Raw genomic sequence first — 20274 nt, forward strand, 5'->3', positions numbered from 1 at the left:
TGAGGTGATATCCCCTCCCTGTCCCACCGCACCACCCCCACACAGCCCGTACATCACAATCTGTCAAATATTATCATGATCTAAGGAGACAGTGACAACAATTCCTCGATGACCTCACATTTCTAAAAGTTAAATATTGAAAGGTCACATTGAAAAAATACCTCCGCTATCTTTGGACACACTTTTTTTAGTTTTCGTTTCACTGTCACTGGCCCGCCGCTCCTACTGAAAAGCAGCTGCTCTAAGAAACAATTAAACCTAAAAATATATTTTTTTATTAAGTCTCCCACTAGTAATAGAGACCTTATACAATAAAAAAAAGTCACATATGAATTCCTGGTCTACTATGAGTGATTCAAGAGCACACTCCGGCGCAGCGGTGACTCAGCATAACACCACTGCTACAGGCTAATTTGCATATCACGTGACCAGACTTTTCTCTTGTTTGTAAACAAACACGCTTTTTCTGAAATTAGCATAGTACGGAATAATGCAAGTACTTGGGGGCGCTTAACATATTGTTTGACATAATTATATAGATATCCTACTACAACTGCGACAGTGAGTTGCATGACAATATATATTTATGCATCAAAGTGACCGTATCACTAGCTCTCCGTTGGGCTTCGATGACAGCAGGTGGAGCCGTACAACCAAGGTAAACAAAGGATAACTACAACAAAAACAAGTAGATTTTCACGATTTAGCATACTTTCTTAATGAACAGTAACCATTCTTTGACATTTGTTGATGAAAATGTGTAGACTTGTCAAACATGAAACGGATGAAAAGCATATGCAATATCTTGAATGGACTGTGAAAGATGTGACGAATCGTCACATGATGCTGGCCTGTGGCAGAGGTACTATACTGGCTGAGTGAATAAATAAATAAAAATGAATGAATAAATAAATAAATAAATAAATAAATAAATAAATAAATAAATAAATAAATAAATAAATAAAATAAATAAATAAATAAATAAATAAATAAATAAATAAATAAATAAATAAATAAATAAATAAATAAATAAATAAATAAATAAATAAATAAATAAATAAATAAATAAATAAATAAATAAATAAATAAATAAATAAATAAAATAAAATAAAATAAATAAATAAATTTCGACCGCCATTTCTCTGGAATAAATCAGTGAAACATAAAATTGAAAAAGTGTGGCCTAATGAGTGTTCATGTCAAACTCATTGAAATTGCAGAAACCAATTGTTTGTACACACTCAAACTACATCTTGTACCCACATTGATTACCTCCATTGTAATAAAGGTGTTAACCATGAATTCCACAAACAGTTTCACGTCTTGAGGACAGAGTATATTCAAATAAAGACAGAATTATATCACACTGAGGGATTAGCTCCAACTTATGCTTACAAAGTCAAGATGTTTTGTTTTAGTAGAGATTTATTGATATCAAATTATGATTAGAAATTGTTTTAGACTAAATATGTTACAGTTAATGATATAACCACCATATTGTCTTATTATTGACATATAACCCGTCAACAAAATATATTTGTCTAAATCCATAATTTGTCAAAGCTCATCAAGAAACTGTTGCAGTTATCACCTAAAAATCAGATCAAGGCCAGCTGAAGACTTTGTCCAATTGCCGTAGTCATTTTTGTTACTTTAGATAGTTAGTTTGTTTTTTTCATTGTTATTTAAAACCACACTCAGCAATATTCAAGCTATATGACGGCAGTCTGTAAATAATCGAATCAGGACCACACAATCCAGTGATTGACATCATGAGCATTGATCTACGCAATTAGGATACGATGACATCCATCAACCAAGTCAGCGAGCCTAACCACCCGATCCTGTTAGTCGCCTCTTATGACAAGCATTATTAAGTCGTCTTTGACAGCAAGCATGGGTTGCTGAAGACCTATTCTACCCCGGATGTTCACAGGTCTAGAATGATAAGGTAGGTTCAAGATTAAGTGTGTTTCTGCATGGCACACTAATGAAACACATTTTTTATTTTTTATTTTTTTTAGGAGACACACATAGTGTCACTCACCATGTCATCAATGTAGAGCTAGGCTGCCTGTAGATTTAACCTTGCAAACTTTAATTAAGAACTGAACTCGCTGTGTGAGGTTTCAAATAATAAATTTAATGTGGTTAAATCTACAGGAAGCCCAGCTCTAAATTGAAAATATGTATGTTTATCTCTATTCTACCATGACAAACTTAAACGTGAACTTGTTTGAGTTAACCTTGATACTGAGCAAAGCGGCATGGATTTGCATCAATGATTATCGATCTGAATTAAGGAATCACTGATAACAGCCCTAATTTAAACAGAGTATGATCTCCTGTTTTCATACAGATCGCTAATATCTGTCCATATATTTGACTGCGCACAATTGTAGGGGCGGGTAACTCTCCATTTGTTCCATCTCTAATTCAGATTCTTTTATTAAACTTACCAAATATCTCCTATGTGTATTTAGAATACAGGAAGAATTGTAAACTCTTTGTAACCCTCACTAGACAACATTTGTAACTATATTCGTACAAAGACCATGGTCTCTGATTTGTACTAAGGGTCTTTTAAGGCCTGAAATATGAATAAACTCATTTATATCTTGTATCTTGAATAATTTATTTCTGGGACTAAATGTCAGCAAAGCATGGTACCTCAGTGGGCTAGCACTATAAAACTTGCATTAGTCCAGACTAGAACAATCAGCCACACACAAAAAGCACGCACATATGCATGCACGTCGCTATATATTAGTGCAATAGTCTTGAAAACAACTTTAAACCCCATTTCACCTCACCTCACTATTATTTTCAGTTACCAGCCTACAGTTTCACATGTTGCAAGTCAATAAAAAGCATATTAAAGTGAAGAATTCCACCTGTTGTATTGTTCAACCCAACGTCTTTTTTTTTTTTAATAGCTATTCCAAGCTGTCACCATGTTCTTTCACACATGCTCGATTTCATCACAAATTACCTGCGCTGCACAGCACAAAATAGTCTTTGTTACCATCGATCTTAGGATTTACGATCAACTTTACGATTATACTTTACTGATGGGGCCTATTCCACATGGGTTCTTTCTCCAATCGCCTACAGTGCCGATTGCCGACAGAAAAGCTGTTTTTTAGTGCACTTTGCCTACACTATGATGATGATGATGATATTTGTTGTTTAACGCTGCACTCAGCAACATTTCATCTATATGACAGCTGTCTGTTAATAATCAAGTCTAGAACAGACAATCCAGTGATTGACATCATGAGCATCGATCCACGCAATTGGGATATCATGACATGCATCAACCAAGTCAGCGAGCCTGACCACCCGATCCCGTTAGTCGTCTCTTACGACAAGCACAGTCGACTTTTACGGCAAGCTGAAGACCTATTCTACACTGGATCATCTTGAGCTATGAAAAATGCACCCCTTACATTAATTGTGGACCAGTCCAAAGTATTTTGTGTGTTATTACTACCTTACTCTCTGTTGAAAAACATGTGAGTTGCTTTGAAACATGTTGTTGTTTATATATTTCCTTTCAGCACCTGGTAGATGAACAGGAACTCAGTGCGTTTTCATATGTAATAAATCCTTTGAAAGAAATACATTATCAAATGAAAGACCCCTACCACGAAAGAAGATGTACTGTGAACTGGAGCAATGTATCGTCAGGCTCAAGGAACATCTACAGATTGGTGTCGTGAGCTCACTCCAGTTCCTTGATGCTGATCGGCTACGGCTGAAACTGGACTAACTTTGAACTGACACTGTCTAATAATAACAGTGTCAAGTATTACAAGTATTCAAGTATTATAAGGGTTGGATTTCATATTTTCATTGTAATGATAATACAAATATCAAATGTTTTTCATTATCAAATATATATATGTCTAATAATGTTTTTGGGGGATCAAATCTTGGATTTTACATTGTGAGAAGTATCAAATATTTGTTATCAATTTTCTATTATGTTCATATAAAATAAACTACAAGTCGGCTAAAAGTCTAAAATTAGTCCTTGTCTGCATGTTGACAATGGCATTGCATGGATGAGTTCATTACGGTACAGGGGTGAAGGTTTTGTTACTGTGTGCCTTGAAACATGAAGCTGTTTTGATAACACTAGGCAAAGTGCACTGTAGGCAGTACGAGAAGACACCTTCCACATGTACTTAGTGGTCTTGGTATGATTGTGACGCAGGTTGGGTATAAGATGGTAATCTTAGCTAAGATAATAATATCTTAACCTCTTAGTGCTATATAGACTTACTTTCTATCAGTGATCATGCTAACACTGCAAGGAGAGAAGTCAACTGGGTTTAACATCGCATCCAAGATTATTGCACTTATATAGCGAGTGCATGCACGTGTGTGTGTGTGTGGATGCTTGTACTAGACCAGACTTATGCCGATTTTATAGTGCTAACTCCCTGAGAAACCATGCCATAGTTTAACATGAATACCCCACTCAGACACAGTATACTGACTCCGAGCCTTGTTTTCGCCCCTTAATGCCGAGCGCCAGGCAGGGTAACAACAAGCACCATCTTTTAACGTATGTTGGTATGACTCGACCTGGGATCGATCCCCTAACCTTCCGCTCTCTGGCAGACGCTCTAAACTAGACCATGGCGGCAGTCCTGTCAGAAGTCAGACAGTGAGTGACTCTGGTTAACCTTGAAATATAATCGGGGCAAACTCATAGCTATACTAGCCTGGTAAAGATAATTGTTGTGCTACAACAATGGGGAAATTGGGAATTTTGAACCATCCCGCTGGAATTTGTACTAGCCTCGGGAGAGTGGGCGAGTGTAAAATTCTAACTCTGCTTAAATGAGTGAGTGAGTGAGTGAGTGAGTGAGTGAGTGAGTTGTGTTTGACGCCGCTTTAAACAGTATTCCAGTTATATCACGGCGTGTCAGCTTAATGTGGGAGGAAAGCCCGAAGTGATGCAGGTCTCCGACGTTAACCACTTCAGTGAAACCCACGAGCACGGGTATGGTGCTGACAAACCTAGAAACATAATCGGGGCGAACCGGGATTCGAACCCACAATCATAGGTTTCTGGCATGCCGAAGAGATGCAACTCTGCACAGCCTTAGATGACTGGGCCACCTGTGTCCCCGCTTAGTTAACAAGACAATACACTTGATAATCTTTATCCCTGCATATAAAACAACGCCTAGCAAAACAAGAAATATGGTCGCTTTGAAGCGAGGTATAAAGGAGTTATTCTGCATCTCAGAAATCCATGTGCAGCCTCACTTGCTTGTGGTGGGGTATAAGAGATTTATTCCCCCGCTGAGACATTTATTCCCCTGCAGTATTTGACAAATCAGATCTCATCATTCTGACATGGAGGTTTGATAATATGTCTTAGACAGGCCTGATCAATAACTCTTTTGTTTTCTAGATTTTTCCCAAATCTTAAAGGGAAAAGGAAAAACACTACAAGTCATGAAACAATTTTAAAAAAAACACTTCATGAAATAAATTGAGCTGCAATAAATAAGGTCTAAAATGCTGTTCAATTGCATTTTGCTAATATTGCATATTACAGTAAATAAACAAGCAAAATGCTGTTCAAAATTAACATATTTTTAAACACCCTTTTTTATCTTATCCTTTGTAATTAGCAGGGTTGATCAGGAACAGAACAATTAACATAGACACACCCAAAAACATCACAATAAATCACTCCCATCACCGATTTTTCATAATCCCTAAGATAAAAAGGAAATCAATGTTTTATCTAATTGTCACTAATCAAGATTATTATTCATGCTGATCAAACACACATTGTTCCGGGAAGCTAACTCAATGTTGATATTACATCAGCATGATGATCCTGAGAATAAAATCTGGTCAGTTGAAAAAGAGAAACCTTTGATGGTGATTTAACATGCTCGTGATAATACATGTACAAGCTCTGCTGGTGGATAAGCAGAAGAAACTAGATCAATGATGTGAAATAAATGATCCCTCTCAGGTTGTTGAGCTGTATGACGTCAGTCTTGTTTGTTGTTTCTTTGATAGGCATTTAGTTGGAGTACTAAGTAAGGATAACAATTTATGGATGAAAAACTTCTTTATTACAATTAAGAGTGACGTTTCGGTGTAGGTTCTAACGCCGTTATCAAGCCAGAGATATACAGTGAGTGTGTGAGTGACTATGGTTTTACGCCGCTTTTAGCAATATTTCAACAATATCACGGCGGGGGACACCAGAAATGGGCTTCACACATTGTACCCATGTCAGGAATCGAACCCGGGTCTTCGGCGTGACGAGCGAACGCTTCAACCACTAGGCTACCCGACCGCCCCAGAGATATACAGAGTGTGGGTGACAAGTATATACAGGTAGGAGGCAATATTTATACAGAAGACTAGATATCAGATATTGTTATACTGGAGTAGAGAAGCCTGTTATTTACACACAGGGGTCTTGACAACAATCATCGGTCAAGTCAGTGACATAAATATAGAATGTAGCCAGTGATAAACAACAGGATTATGGCTGATTGGGGTCTTTGATGAGTTGATGGTACGCCAGGTGTATGTAAAAGCCTTGGTCAGGGTTGATTGACGGTTTGCTTGATAACAGTGTTAGAACCTACACCGAAACGTTGCTGTTAAGTGTAATAGAGAAGTTGTTCATCCATAAACACAATCTAAGCAGTCGGGGTGTGATGACACACGAGCTATCAAGTCAATGACACTGACCACCCAATCCATTAAACTGCATCTTACAACCAGAATAGGTTGCTCAACACTGGCACAAAAAAAAATTTGAAAAAGCACTATTTCAGGGGTCTCTTGCTCTGAGAACCTTTTTCCTTGTAAATTTCCTATGGATTAGGCCACTCGCACAGAGTAAACGTCGCCACTATCAATCTTACTCGCTAGTCTTGAAACCCTCAATAGTGGATGTTCAAATGAACAAGACTCCTGTCTTCATCTGTAAAAAGGCATAGACTTCAGGATTTTAAGATTTCAAGATGCTTCCATTCACCAATATTTGGTCTGGGGACTCACACCTGAGAGTACAACTTGTGCTCATGCAACTTTTACCTGTGTGTGGATGTATTGAAAAGGCTACAACAGATAAATACCAAATCCTACTATTTTAAGACATAGAAGGAAAATGACACACTAACATTTTCTAGTTTGTTTGTTCATTGTTTAATGCCGCACTCAACAGTATTTCAGCTATATACCTGAAATTATCAGAGTGCTTCTGAATTCAAAATTTACAATTATACAATATATCAAGTCATGACAGATTACCTATATAGAGTAATATGAAAGAATCACAATGTCATGTCATGACAGATTATCTATAGAAACATGAAAGAATCAAAATGTCATGCTACAACAACAGATCAACTATAGTAGCATGAAAGACTCAAAATGTCATGTCATGACAGACTATCTGTAGTAACATGAAAGAATCAAAATGTCATGCCACGAAAACAGATCAACTTTAGTAAAATGAAAAAATCAAAATGTCATGTCATGATAGATTATCTATAGTGACATGAAAGAATCAAAATGTCATGTCATGACAGATTATCTATAGTAACATGAAAGAGTCAAAATGTCATGCCATGAAAACAGATCAACTATTGTAATATAAAGAATGTGTGTTCTTTAACTTCTTTTGAGTAGTATACATTTTCACACACAAACAGCTCAGCGGAGTGCACTGAACATAAAGTCTGTCTTCATACTTATAATTTTTGAATTATTGAGTCAATATTGATAGATTGATTGATTTAGTTTGGGGTAAACAGAAGTTTTTAGTTAAGTCAATAAATCTTTAAACTGAGCATGGCCAAACCAGATATTGCAAATATATCTCACAGAAATACGTTCTGTGGTTTAAACATATTTATTTTCACAAAAGTGTGAAAATGGATTGGTAAACAAGCGAAGCGCTTATGTTAATACCACTCCATTACACATGGGACATATTACATTGAATGCAACAATGAAGGTTAGATGTAACAAATAAATTGTACATGCCAAGCTAGATGTATATATATAATAAATCTAGTTGCAGTTTATTTTGAACAATCATTTAACTGAAAATCTGTTTTTAATATAAAGTGTTGAATAGAATCTAATATTAGCATTTGCTCTTCCTTACTCAAATCCGAATTTCCGCATAGCACTGTTTGTCAAGAATAACCATGTTGGTAAAAATACATTTCATTTCAAAGAGCATAGTTATTTGTACACACAAAAAAGAAGTGTACAGCATCTTCGGTATGATATCCACAGGAACAAGTTTTTGTATCAAATATATATATATTATACTGATCTGCGTTAAGATCCCTGCAGCCAAGCCTGAGGCGACTGTGAATGATTTGGCATAATCTGCTTCCATAATTTAAATCCCTGTGTATACCATTATCTCCCTTTACGTGAAGCAAATTCTAAAATTGTGTAACGGTCTCTGCCCCCGTTTTGTTTTCTGGTAACATATTCCAAAGTTGTGTTGTAGCTGGTATAAATGAATCTGCATAAGCTTTTGTTTTACACTTCACTGTTTGAAGATTAGTTTTACCCATTAAGTCATAATTTGTGTTTTCCGAAACTGTATTAGGAATAAGCCATTGACATCAGTCAATTAGAAAGCAGCTTTCTCGAGCTTTACGGCACTCGTTTCAATCTGGCGACTTCCATTTCAGATTACGTTTGAATAATATGTTGACACAGTTCTCGATTAAAATTTTGAAAACAGTACAAACGAACATTCCGGAATATCTAAAATATGGTTGAAATTGTATGGCAGTGCTTCCCATGTACTGTGCAATGCCTCGTCTGTTCAAATGTTTATCCCACGGAAGCGAGAGACAGACGATAATTTTGATGGAATCAGTCGTACGGGCTGTCATTCAGAATACCTGTGTTAACGTTTTTGAGGCTGCATGATTAGAAAACACATTCTGACTGTCACTTTCATGATCCGGTAAGCAATGCTTTGATTGGTCAGATGAAAGGTAGTCTCATGACGTGACCCGTAATGGGATGTCCTCAGATCTTTGTTTAGCGATAGCGAGAACTAAGATCTGATTTTAATGAGACTGATTAACTGTTACAAGATGTGAAAGGAACAGCCAGGGCTGAAGTTCGGATGTCTTCAATCAATGAAAAAGGAATATTTCAAACAAAAACACTACCGGTATTTGTTTTCAAACTTTATGCAAATTGCCACAAGAATATCCTGATGTAACATCAATCCAAACAAATGTTCCATACGATCGAAAGAAAAACGATATATCAGCCGCTGATTGACACAAACAAAGGACATAATCAAACCATAAACTGTATTCTCTTTGACTAAAATATCAATTTATCAGTCGCCAAATGATAAAAAAAGGGAGATAATCCAACTTCACTATTTTTTTTCAACCAAGTTTTGTTGTTTTCCTTGCACATTTTTCAAATGTTAGTGTCTTTGGCACTCATGACAAGAAATAACACTAAAATAACACTAAAAAACCACTCAGATAACACTAAGATGACACTAAAAAACAATAAAATAACACTAAGGTAACACTAAAATAACACTAAAAATAATACTCAGATAACACTGAGATGACATAAAAATCACGGGCGGTCGGGTAGCCTAGTGGTTAAAGCGTTCGCTCGTCACGCCGAAGACCCGGGTTCGATTCCCGACATGGGTACAATGTGTGAAGCCCATTTCTGGTGTCCCCCGCTGTGATATTGCTGGAATATTGCTAAAAGCGGCGTAAAACCATACTCACTCACTCACTCACTCATAAAAATCACACTAAAATCACACTAAGATAACAGGAAAAAACAATAAAATAACACTAAGATAACACTAAAATAACACAAAGATAACCTGACAATAACATTAAATATATGTCTTGATATTGATAAGCTCCATCTGTGACCCTGTGATGAAATCGTAAATGTAACCAGTTAGATAAACACATTGTCAATCGCTCAATCACAGGCAGGCTGTTTGCACATGAAGTCAATTACAAGTGATGTATGTTTCAAGGGCTGACAAACAGCTGTCGACGGACACATATTCACTGACAAGACACAAGCATGAGTAGCAGGAAATATAACTCCCTTCAACCACCACAGAACATAATCCATATATCAGGTGCAGCACAATACGCCTGGCTCATATATCAATATACTCACTGCCAAAAGAAACCCAAACCATAGAAACATATAAAGAAGTATGCACATTAAGAAGAGATGTTTCCAACGTGGACCAATTAATGACAAAACTAACAATCAGTCAAGTGTTACCACAGAGTGTCTTTATTCTTAACACAATGCTGCACGTCATTTCCAAACTTTAGACGTAAATCCTGCACGAGATGGTGCATCTCGAGTCATGGATCTTTGACCTCACGTGTGATGCGTTCATGAGCGTCAGTTCACACAACATACCAGTATGTTTGTTTGTGCATCAAACCAAAAATGTCCTCTGTCAGGTTTTAAGGAGAATCCTCACCTTAATCCAACCTCACATTAATCCAATCATACATCAAATAGTACTGCTTATTAACGCTGAGTAGAGTACTTCTACTAAAACAATACATGCACGCTGGCTCGTGTTGGCCTTTGACACAGTCGCAAAGAACAGAGACACTGTTGCGTGGGTGGCGTCTGTCTGGACTTGCAGGTGTGATCAGTGATGACATAAGTGTGTTAAGAACTCTTGTCTTGACCCCAGCAGTGACAATTCACAGGATGTAATTACTGTTTGAATGACACTGTTTATATATTTGTTTCAAGTGCATGAGGAATACACCCACCTTGGCATTTATTCCAAATTTAAAAATTCCAAAAATTCAATATAAGCAACCCCTAAAAGCCCCCTCTTGGGTTGCACACACCACTTTCACCCTTTTCGGAATACAATAAATGGTCCCGTGTGCGAAATACGCTACACTCGGAAAGCGCACGCTAAATCTCCTATATCAGTCAGTCAGTGTAATACATAGTTGTTTGTTTTCAGCGTATGTCTAAGTTGGTATTTCTGCTATCTCAAATGTCTGATTGTTGATATAAATGCAGTGTTTAATAATGTGATCAAAGACCACTTGCCTTTTGCGCATTTAATTCACGCTCGCAATAATTTCAAGATTTACTGCATACGATAATCTGTGAGTTATGTCCCCTGGTCAGGTACTTGAGCCCTCTGCGTATGTTCTGAGTCCATCTATACCTGACCTTGTTGGCAACAACAGCTAGAACCCTTTATTTACAAACAAATATTACTCATCAGTAAACCAAGCAATCTGATTGGCTAGTCACCATCTTCAAAGGCCCAGACAAGCTGGTCACTGCACACACTACCAAACACACCGAACAACACTACAGACCACCCTAAATCTTAAACCGCACTTACACTAGAATCATTCCTAAATCCACAAAATATATTAGAAAAATTCAAAGCCTCAGGCATATACCTATTTAAAAAAGGACTAATTAGTCGCATTTAAACCCCAAATAAAATATTAAAACCAAAACAACCTAATCTAACAACCAGCCAACACACACACACAGCTCCCTTAGTTCGTCCTCCACCCACTCTCAAAATTTCAAAATTTCTATATAAGCAACCCCTAAAGGCCCCCTCCTGGGCTGCACAAACTCACTTTTCCCCTTTTCGGAAACATATCAAATGGCCTGGCCGGGCCTTTGTTCGACATACGCTTGCAGTCTGAAAGCGCGCGTTAAATCTCCAATATAAGTAAGTAAGTAAGTCGGCCTGCCTATACGGACATCATGACGTCATTGTGTTTCCTTTGCTTGTCAAAATATAATGGAACCTGTTTCAGTTACAACATGGAACCCACTAGTGGTTGTCAGTCCATCATTTTTTTTTTTAACATTTGTCATCTCCCACCTCAACCAGCAAGAGGGCAGGTGGGAGAAATAGAAATATCGTATTCGACGTAATAAGCGCCAGGGTGCCCTCAAAATTAGAAATAGGGTGCTCTTATTAGAATATTATTTTTGAGTTGAAAGATAAATTTTGTGGTTTATGCTGACAGCCTGAAATGTTTATATACGACAGATATATTTTTCCAGAATTTAATTGCCCATAATTGAGGGTGCATATCATACAGGAATAAATAAGTCTTTTGACATACATCAATCGGAAGGGGTGCTAATTGGGAATGTTCACTAGCCAATATATTAGCAAATATCGCTGTGGGCGTTTATTAGAGCGGGGTGCTTATTACGTTGAATATGGTAATAAACAATAAATTTAAAAAACTGTTTTTCTCTAACTTTTACAGTTTAGAACACTTCATAAGAGTCCTTTAAATAATTCATGATGGAGATCGAATCACTTTGCTTTGGAAGCAAATTTGTAAAAAATATAGCAGAATAAAGATCAAGCTGACCTGAGTTTTTGAGTGTGCAACTGTAGGTGTATTTTATCTATCACATCAAGGCATAGATTTCCACAGTGGTGGGAAAAATTGAGATAAGAAAACTTTTTATTATTTCACCTCGCAGCGAAAATACAGGGCAGGCAGGAGATTGGAAACACAGAAAAACAATACGGACAGCCTTACTCTGATAAAGCAGATCAGATATTTGGCCTTGAGGTGTACAAGGCCCTTAAGCTGATGACGGCATGGGGCACGTAAGACAGTAACAGCATCATGACTTTTTCTCACTACTATGTGTGTGTACATTATACTGCAAGTGTTACGGCATCGTCCCATATCCTGCCCTTCATTGTAAAACAAATGGGACTGTGATATGACAGGTAGCAACACACACAAAAGACAGGCCAACCAAAATTCAGATCTGTCTTGACACCCTTTAGCCATCCAGTTGATTGTTGATGCATAATCTAAATCCCTGTGTATACCATTATCTCCCTTTACGTGAAGCAAATTCTTAAATTGTGTAACGGTCTCTGCCCCCGTTATGTTTTCTGGTAACATATTCCAAAGTTGTGTTGTAGCTGGTATAAATGAATCTGCATAAGCTTTTGTTTTACACTTCACTGTTTGAAGATTCTAAGTTTTACCCATTAAGTCATTGAACCGTTATATCCAAAATGCCACTTAATGGCATTACAATGTATCATGTTCACAGATGTTATTGAGTTCTTATGCCTGAATTGATATTCAATAACACCTGTAAATGTGAACACACGGATTATAATACAGTGTCAAAGTGGAAAAACATTATTCAGTTTGTTACAATATCTTAATTTAGCTGTTACTTAATTAATATGTAATTGATTTAACAAAATCAATGAGGCATGGTGGCTAGTTTCAATAATTAGAGTATGACATATTTCTTTAAAATGGATTATCTTTTGATGGATGTATATACACGTATACATGTGTATAAATATGTTTGTTTGTTTGTTGTCTAATGCCGCACTCAGAAATATTTCAACTATATGACGGCGGTCTGTAAAATAATCGAGTCTGGACCAGACAATCTAGCGATTGACACCATGAGCATCGATCCACGCAATTGGGATAGGATGACATGCATCAACCAAGTCAGCGAGCCTGACCACCCGATCCCGCTAGTCGCCATTTACGACAACCATAGTCGCCTTTTATGGCAAGCATGGTTTGCTGAAGACCTATTCTACCCCAGAATCTTCACAGGTCATGTATAAAAATACTTTGTAAGGTTTTACCATCCACAAACTATTGCATCCTCTATGCTCACAAAGGGAGGATGGATGTGCATAATTTCTTGGGATGGATATTGGAGGTTTAAAATGTATCAAAATAATTTGCATAGCACAAGGCCATATTGCGATACATATTACCATATATGGCATCATTCTAAATTTTGAATTCAGAAGCAATCTGATAATTTAAGGTATAAAGTTCATAAATGTTCAAAACAAGATGCTGGTGCAACATAACGTACAAGCCTTCTTTGGGCCCTGGATACACGCTCCGGGGCAGCGAAGGCATTTGGCAAGAATAATCGTTATTTGAAATCACCCAATATATCGAGCATGAAAAAATTATATCGCGATACGTATCGCAGAGAGAATGAACCTCAATTTACCGATATACCTATAATACCCCACCTGTTGATAATTTCATTTTGAGTCCTGGAGGGTTGCTAAAAGGTATTGATTTATAAGCCAATAAAACTAAAAGCATGTAAAAATATGCTCATATTTCAGTGAATCAATGGTCGATTTGCCGACATTGAAATTCCCATCTGTTGGTGACATGTATGGGCCTGTCTTACGTATTGCAATTTAGTGATTCATATTGCGATACATACCACAATGTATTGCATGCATTTTGTATTTTCAGTGGCTGATGAGCCGTATGTGCGTCATTAACTTTGTGTTTCCCCCGATTATTTCAGAAAAGAGGGGCAGTGTCTGCACACTATGATTATCTTCAATTTTCTGATCATGTTTTCTTTTTTAAGTAAAAAATGGTCCCACGCATCGAACCTTTCCCCACATTTTTGACAATTTGGTAGTCGTCGCCATTTTGTGATGTCACAACCCATGCGTAACAGACACATTATACAGGAAGCTGGTCACAAATAGATTTTCGATTACAGTTGCTAATTTCAAGATGACTTGTCACTTATATTAACTTTGCAAACAAGATGATCATATGCATGATTTGAAAAACACAACATAAAAGTAATTTCCATATGTATTGTGATACGGATTCATTGGATTGTAAATCGTGGCGTAGTACGCCCACCTCTTCCATCTGTTATAGGCATAAGGCTTCTGAGCATGTGAAATGATATGACATCAGAACATCTTGGATATGAAGGGACATTTGCAGATGTCGACAGCTTGGAACCTCCGTGTTCATTTCCTGAATCCCACTAATATATTACTAAAAGGTCCCCTGGACTAGACCATATATAAATCCAGGTACATCTATGAAGTTTGTAATACACTACATTTTATCAAGTTTATGAACAAACATTATCCCAGTTTATGGGACGAGTCCAAATTTACTACCCAGGTACCCGAGCCCCTGCTACCCAACCCTACCAGGGTACCCGCTGTAGGTCTCAAGAGTTGGGAACGAACTGTTTCACCGCATCCGATGTAAAAACTTTTAAGATACATGTATTAAATGATCAGATCATGCGTACACAGAAGTTGACTGAAGCTATATCTTTACTCAAACATATACAAGTCAAAAGGAATGTGTGCATCATCAGAAAGAAATGCAAACATCAGCAACTTCTAGCGTAACCATTGAGCTACAGTGAATTTTTGTCATTAAGCAAAATGTCAAAGGACTAACCACGGGTCTGGGTAGTACTGTGGGTACCAGGGTCCTACTCAGGACCCACGGGACCCAGGTACCCGAGTTACCCATCCCAGCCCTATTGAGGGTCTTCCTTCACAGAAAATATACATCTTCAAAGGCTGAACAACTTGTCATGTTTCTCCAACTACATACAGTGAACTGATGTGACCTCAAGGTCATTGCAGTTCTGTAAAGGGAAATAACTGTGCAAAGAAGTCATCATTTGCTGCAAACAACAATAACAACCAAACAACATGCATCTTCCCATGGCAAGGGAGTTAACTGACTACAAAAGTCCAGTTCCCAGCCTTGCTGAGTTACACAGGTATTTTGTGGTTCAATCGTAGCGCCACCAGTGGCTATTACAAGTTATGTTCCTTCTATGTCCCTCCTAATGACCAATCAGATTCAACCTCTCATATCAATTGCACTTGTATCAAACAAAATTATGGCGCTCAGTCAAGACCATCGGATCGATAATCAAGATCTATGTTGTAACAAAATGGGTCTTACCTCGGGACATGCATCAAATCATTTGAGCAACTTGATTAATAACTGAAAAGATTTGGAAAATATCTGTGGACGCCCAGCTGACAGTAGTCATGCTTGGCAAATCCTGCAGTCGATGGAAATCTGCACATTGAAATCCATGTATGAATTTGACTGGATGTTTAGACTCGTTAGTCCAGCCAGAATATAACTCCATAATTCCAGCCCAGTTCGGCAGGGGTGGAAACTGGACTTTTACAGTCAATTAACTCACTTGCCTCGGGAAGATGAACAACATGTCACCTACCTCGTCTCGCTTTCTCAGGGAAACCGATTCATCTTCAAACACCCAGTTGTTTTCCTCACCCGATGATGCCATGGAGTTCTATCCCAGGTATCCAAATGACTGAATTAACTGTAATCAAGAAGAAAGAAGCTCAATTTATATGTCACTTTGTTTATATTCACTATTACAACACAGCTTCAAGTAAATACATTTGATGTGTCTCGAATGAATGAGTGAGTTTGGTTTAAGACCAATTCATTATTTCAGTTATATCACGATATCAAATGGGGTGGACTTAGAAGCCTACAAAGAGTAAATATGATTTTCTTTTTATTTCACCCCCTGCAAAGTTGTTGAAACATAAATCCAAACAGCACATTAAAATACAATACCAATGAGACCAGCTAAACAAACACTGCAAATATGGCCATTTATTCAGATAAAATTGAAGAACAAAAAAATAGAATCTAACATGTCTTTACTTCATGCTTTCCACCTCTCATCCTACCGACCTGGAATCCCCCCGAATGTGCCCTTACATTGATATTGCAACGTAAAATCCTGAAGTATTCTAACAATATACATAACCTAATATGACAAGGGTAGTAGTCTGTCTTTACAGACCCTGATACAAATATACATCAAATACAGCCCATGCAAGTCTATAATGTTTGGCAAGTCTAGATCACTGCTGAAAATGAAGAGAGTCACTGGGCTCCTTTTCATTATATTTTTATTAAGATAACTGAACAACTGTTTTTTTATGTACGATATGTTCATTTCAGAGACTAGATGTTAGTCTACAAGGGTAGTTGCGTACATCATAACACAATGTCAGTCATATCTTCAGGATCTTGTCGGCTATCCTGTTCATAGACCGAACTCCAGATAAGCCGTGTATTTGCTGAAGATATACTGAAATACACTGACAAGTCAAATCCTAGCGTATAAAATATGCAACAAAAACTGTAATAAAAATGCTATTAAAATAAAATTAATGCAGATATTATCACAAGGGATCCAGAAATCATGTTGTGCGCCGGACTTGTCCGATTGTGACTGCAAAATGTCCGATTTGAAATATTGCAAACCGGACATTTAAAAAATCGGTCAACATCAGTCTCCACAGGCACACTGACCTACATCCCGATATGTTGAAATTGTATATATTAAACCTATGAGTGTTGTATGCTATAAAACACATCATAGATCTATCCCTTCAGCCAATTCAGGTGAATGAAAAGGTATAACACACTTGGTCAATAAAAATATGAAATTTGATCAAAAACTTCGCTAGACATGATGATTTACCATTTAAATTGTATTTTCTGCTCTCCAAGGCATTGTTTTACATGCAGAGATTACCGTGTGTATTTTCTTGTAAACTAAGCCAGAAATAACAATCAGCTGGGCACATGTTCTCGCAACAATCTACCGGTGATTCAGTCAAAAAGTACTATCAGATGAAACAATTTTGTATATTACAACTGTTAGATGAATTAAAGATTGTGTATCAGCCGATCAACAAATTTACTTTCTGGCATTTACATTCTGAAAAGCTTCTGCAACAAACATACTGATAGATGTTGATTGAAAAGCACATCCAGACAATGTACTATTGTATCTTATTTAGTTGCTGATTGGTGATTAAAGAAATAAACAAATTACCGTATTCGACGTAATAAGCACCCAGCTCTAATAAGCGCCCACGGCGACATTTGCTAAGATATTGGCTAGTGAACTATCTCAATCAGCACCCTTTCCGAGTGATCAATGTACACAAGACTTATTTATTTGCGTATAATATGCACTTGTGTGTTTTACGCACCCTTAATTATGGGCATTTAATTCTGGAAAAATATATCTCTCGTACATAAACATTTCAGGCTTCTGGCATAAATCACGAAATTTATCTTTCAACTCTGTTTTTCCACCAAAATAACATTCTAATAAGAGCCGTCTATTTCTAATTTTGAATACGGTAACTAAAAATGGCTTCCCGGAGAGGGAGCCGCAAGCAGACGCAGACGGGTATACTGCTATTCACATAGTTTTAAATGATTTACAGGGATTGTTACGAAACAGGTTTTAAGTTCAATACCCAAAATATCAAGAAAAATGTTGGTAAAAAAATTGAATACCCGCTAAAACTTGTGGATACCCAATCAAAATCAAAACCCCTGGTTAAAATACCCAAATTACCCAAAGCTTATCTATAGCTCTGCAAAGAAGTTCATAGATGTACAACATTTGCCCATCTGATAATGAGACATGAGTCAATGCAAAACAAAGCAGTCACAGAAAAACAGTTCTGTCAATAACAATATTTATTACTTCTACTTCAAACATACACGTCCATATTCGTCCATTTATACAAACATATTTGTCCATTAGCATATAAAATAATGTCCAAAACTACATTGAATATTCTTCTCAACATTTTAAGCACACATGTGAGAATAAATCCACCCAAAAAACAGTTACCCGGTAGTCATGAACTATTGGTTTCTCTTTGTACGTGTCTTTGGCCATTGAAACCTTTCACGCCAGTTGAACAGCAGGAGTTATCAGCAGGAGTTATCTACCTTTGTATCTTTCCCCTATTTCCTTGGCTGACTTGTCACCAAGCCCTAAGCGACATTTTTTATGGGTAGAAACACTGTCACCTGGAGACTGCAGTCACTGTCCTGCGTTTACGGTCACATCAAACAACAATTTTTAGAAACCAGGTCAGAAGCGTGGCAATTTCTAAATGACATGGCCATAAAAAGAGACAAACAAATTTGAATTGTGGTTCTTATTCTGATAGATATGTCAGCACAGTGACTTAAACACAAATGAAACAAAATATCAATGTCACTCAAACTGTCCCCAGGTTTTTTTAGGAATACTCACATGGTAGAAAACAGTGAAGACAGTTTTTCGACTTTAGTTGGTTGGTTGGTTTGTTGTTTAACGCTGCACTTAGCAATATTCCAATTATATGATGGCGGTTTCTAAATAATCAAGTCTGGACCAGACAATCCAGTGATTTATATCATGAGCATTGATCCACGCAATTGGGACTGATGACATGCATCAACCTAGACAGCGAGCCTGACCAGCCGATCGTGTTAGCCACCTCTTATGACAAGCATAGTCGCCTTTTGGTTGCTGAAGACCTATTCTCTCCCGGATCTTCACAGGTTTTTCGACTTTAAAAAAACCCACTTCATTTTTACTACTGTGACTATCAATTACGAGATCAACCTACTGTGTATTGAAGTTTGATGTAGTCCCACTGTGGAGTAGACACCATTATTTTAATTTGGAACCGAGCGCTTTTTAACCAATCAGAATAAAGCATTCATCAATGTCATGGTAGAATTGAAGACATTTTGAAATGAAACAAGACTTTAAAAAACGTTGTTTTATGGGTTCCTGACAATATAGATAGAAAAAGAAATAAAAATCAATCCTGTACAGTACAGTAAACACCGTTTATAACGAACACGCTTATAACGAACTGACAGATACAACAAACTGTTCGTTTGGTTCCGGACAATTGCTGCATATTTAATCGTATAAAATTGATGGGGATAATGAACACGCTCATAACGCTTGTGTCTGTATGTTACTGAACAATGTTTTTTTAATGTTATGTATGATGAGTAAACATAGTACATGTACAGCCCACACTCATTATCGAGTAATTTATCGAGTAACATGTGGTCACATGACTTGATCCAAGGTGTCTGACGGTCGAAACACGTATAACAAACAATGGATATAACAAACAAAAATTAGTGGTCGCTTTGAGTTTGTTATAACCGTAGTTTACTGTGTATTCCTTATTCCTCAAAATACTTTTTCACCATAAAGGAAACTGTGCACCCATGTTAAATTGCATGATCGATGAGTTGAGGTAACCTATGCTCACACATCACCAGTTAGAACCTAATATATCTGAAATAAATTAATTAATCTGAATGGTTATTTTTTCCCTTCCTTTTCCCCCACCTACTGACCAGAATTTCACAAAAATAATCTACAACTAAGAAACTACTAAAAATCTTCTAAAATATTGTTTTCCAAACGATCAAACAAAGTTTATTAGAATTGACTTGTGTGAATACTGTCAGTCTTGAAATTAAAGCATCTCCAAATTAATACGACTGCTGACCCCTAGCCAAAAATGTGACTCAA

At 37.1% G+C, this 20274-nt stretch overlaps 1 protein-coding gene across 1 annotated transcript in view; it reads right to left on the reverse strand.

Moving 5' to 3' along the window:
* Window positions 1–20274, reverse strand: part of LOC139453314 (vitamin D3 receptor-like) — a 165649-nt gene that overhangs the window by 101711 nt on the left and 43664 nt on the right. The window contains exon 2 of the mRNA XM_071234980.1: window positions 16111–16218. Within this exon, the coding sequence (XP_071091081.1) occupies window positions 16111–16182 (72 nt within the window). The 5' untranslated portion in view covers window positions 16183–16218. The remainder of the gene's footprint in view (window positions 1–16110; window positions 16219–20274) is intronic.

The sequence above is a fragment of the Haliotis cracherodii genome, unplaced genomic scaffold, assembly GCF_022045235.1.
Source record: "Haliotis cracherodii isolate W230 unplaced genomic scaffold, xgHalCrac1.p SCAF_9, whole genome shotgun sequence".
Lineage (NCBI taxonomy): Eukaryota > Metazoa > Mollusca > Gastropoda > Lepetellida > Haliotidae > Haliotis > Haliotis cracherodii.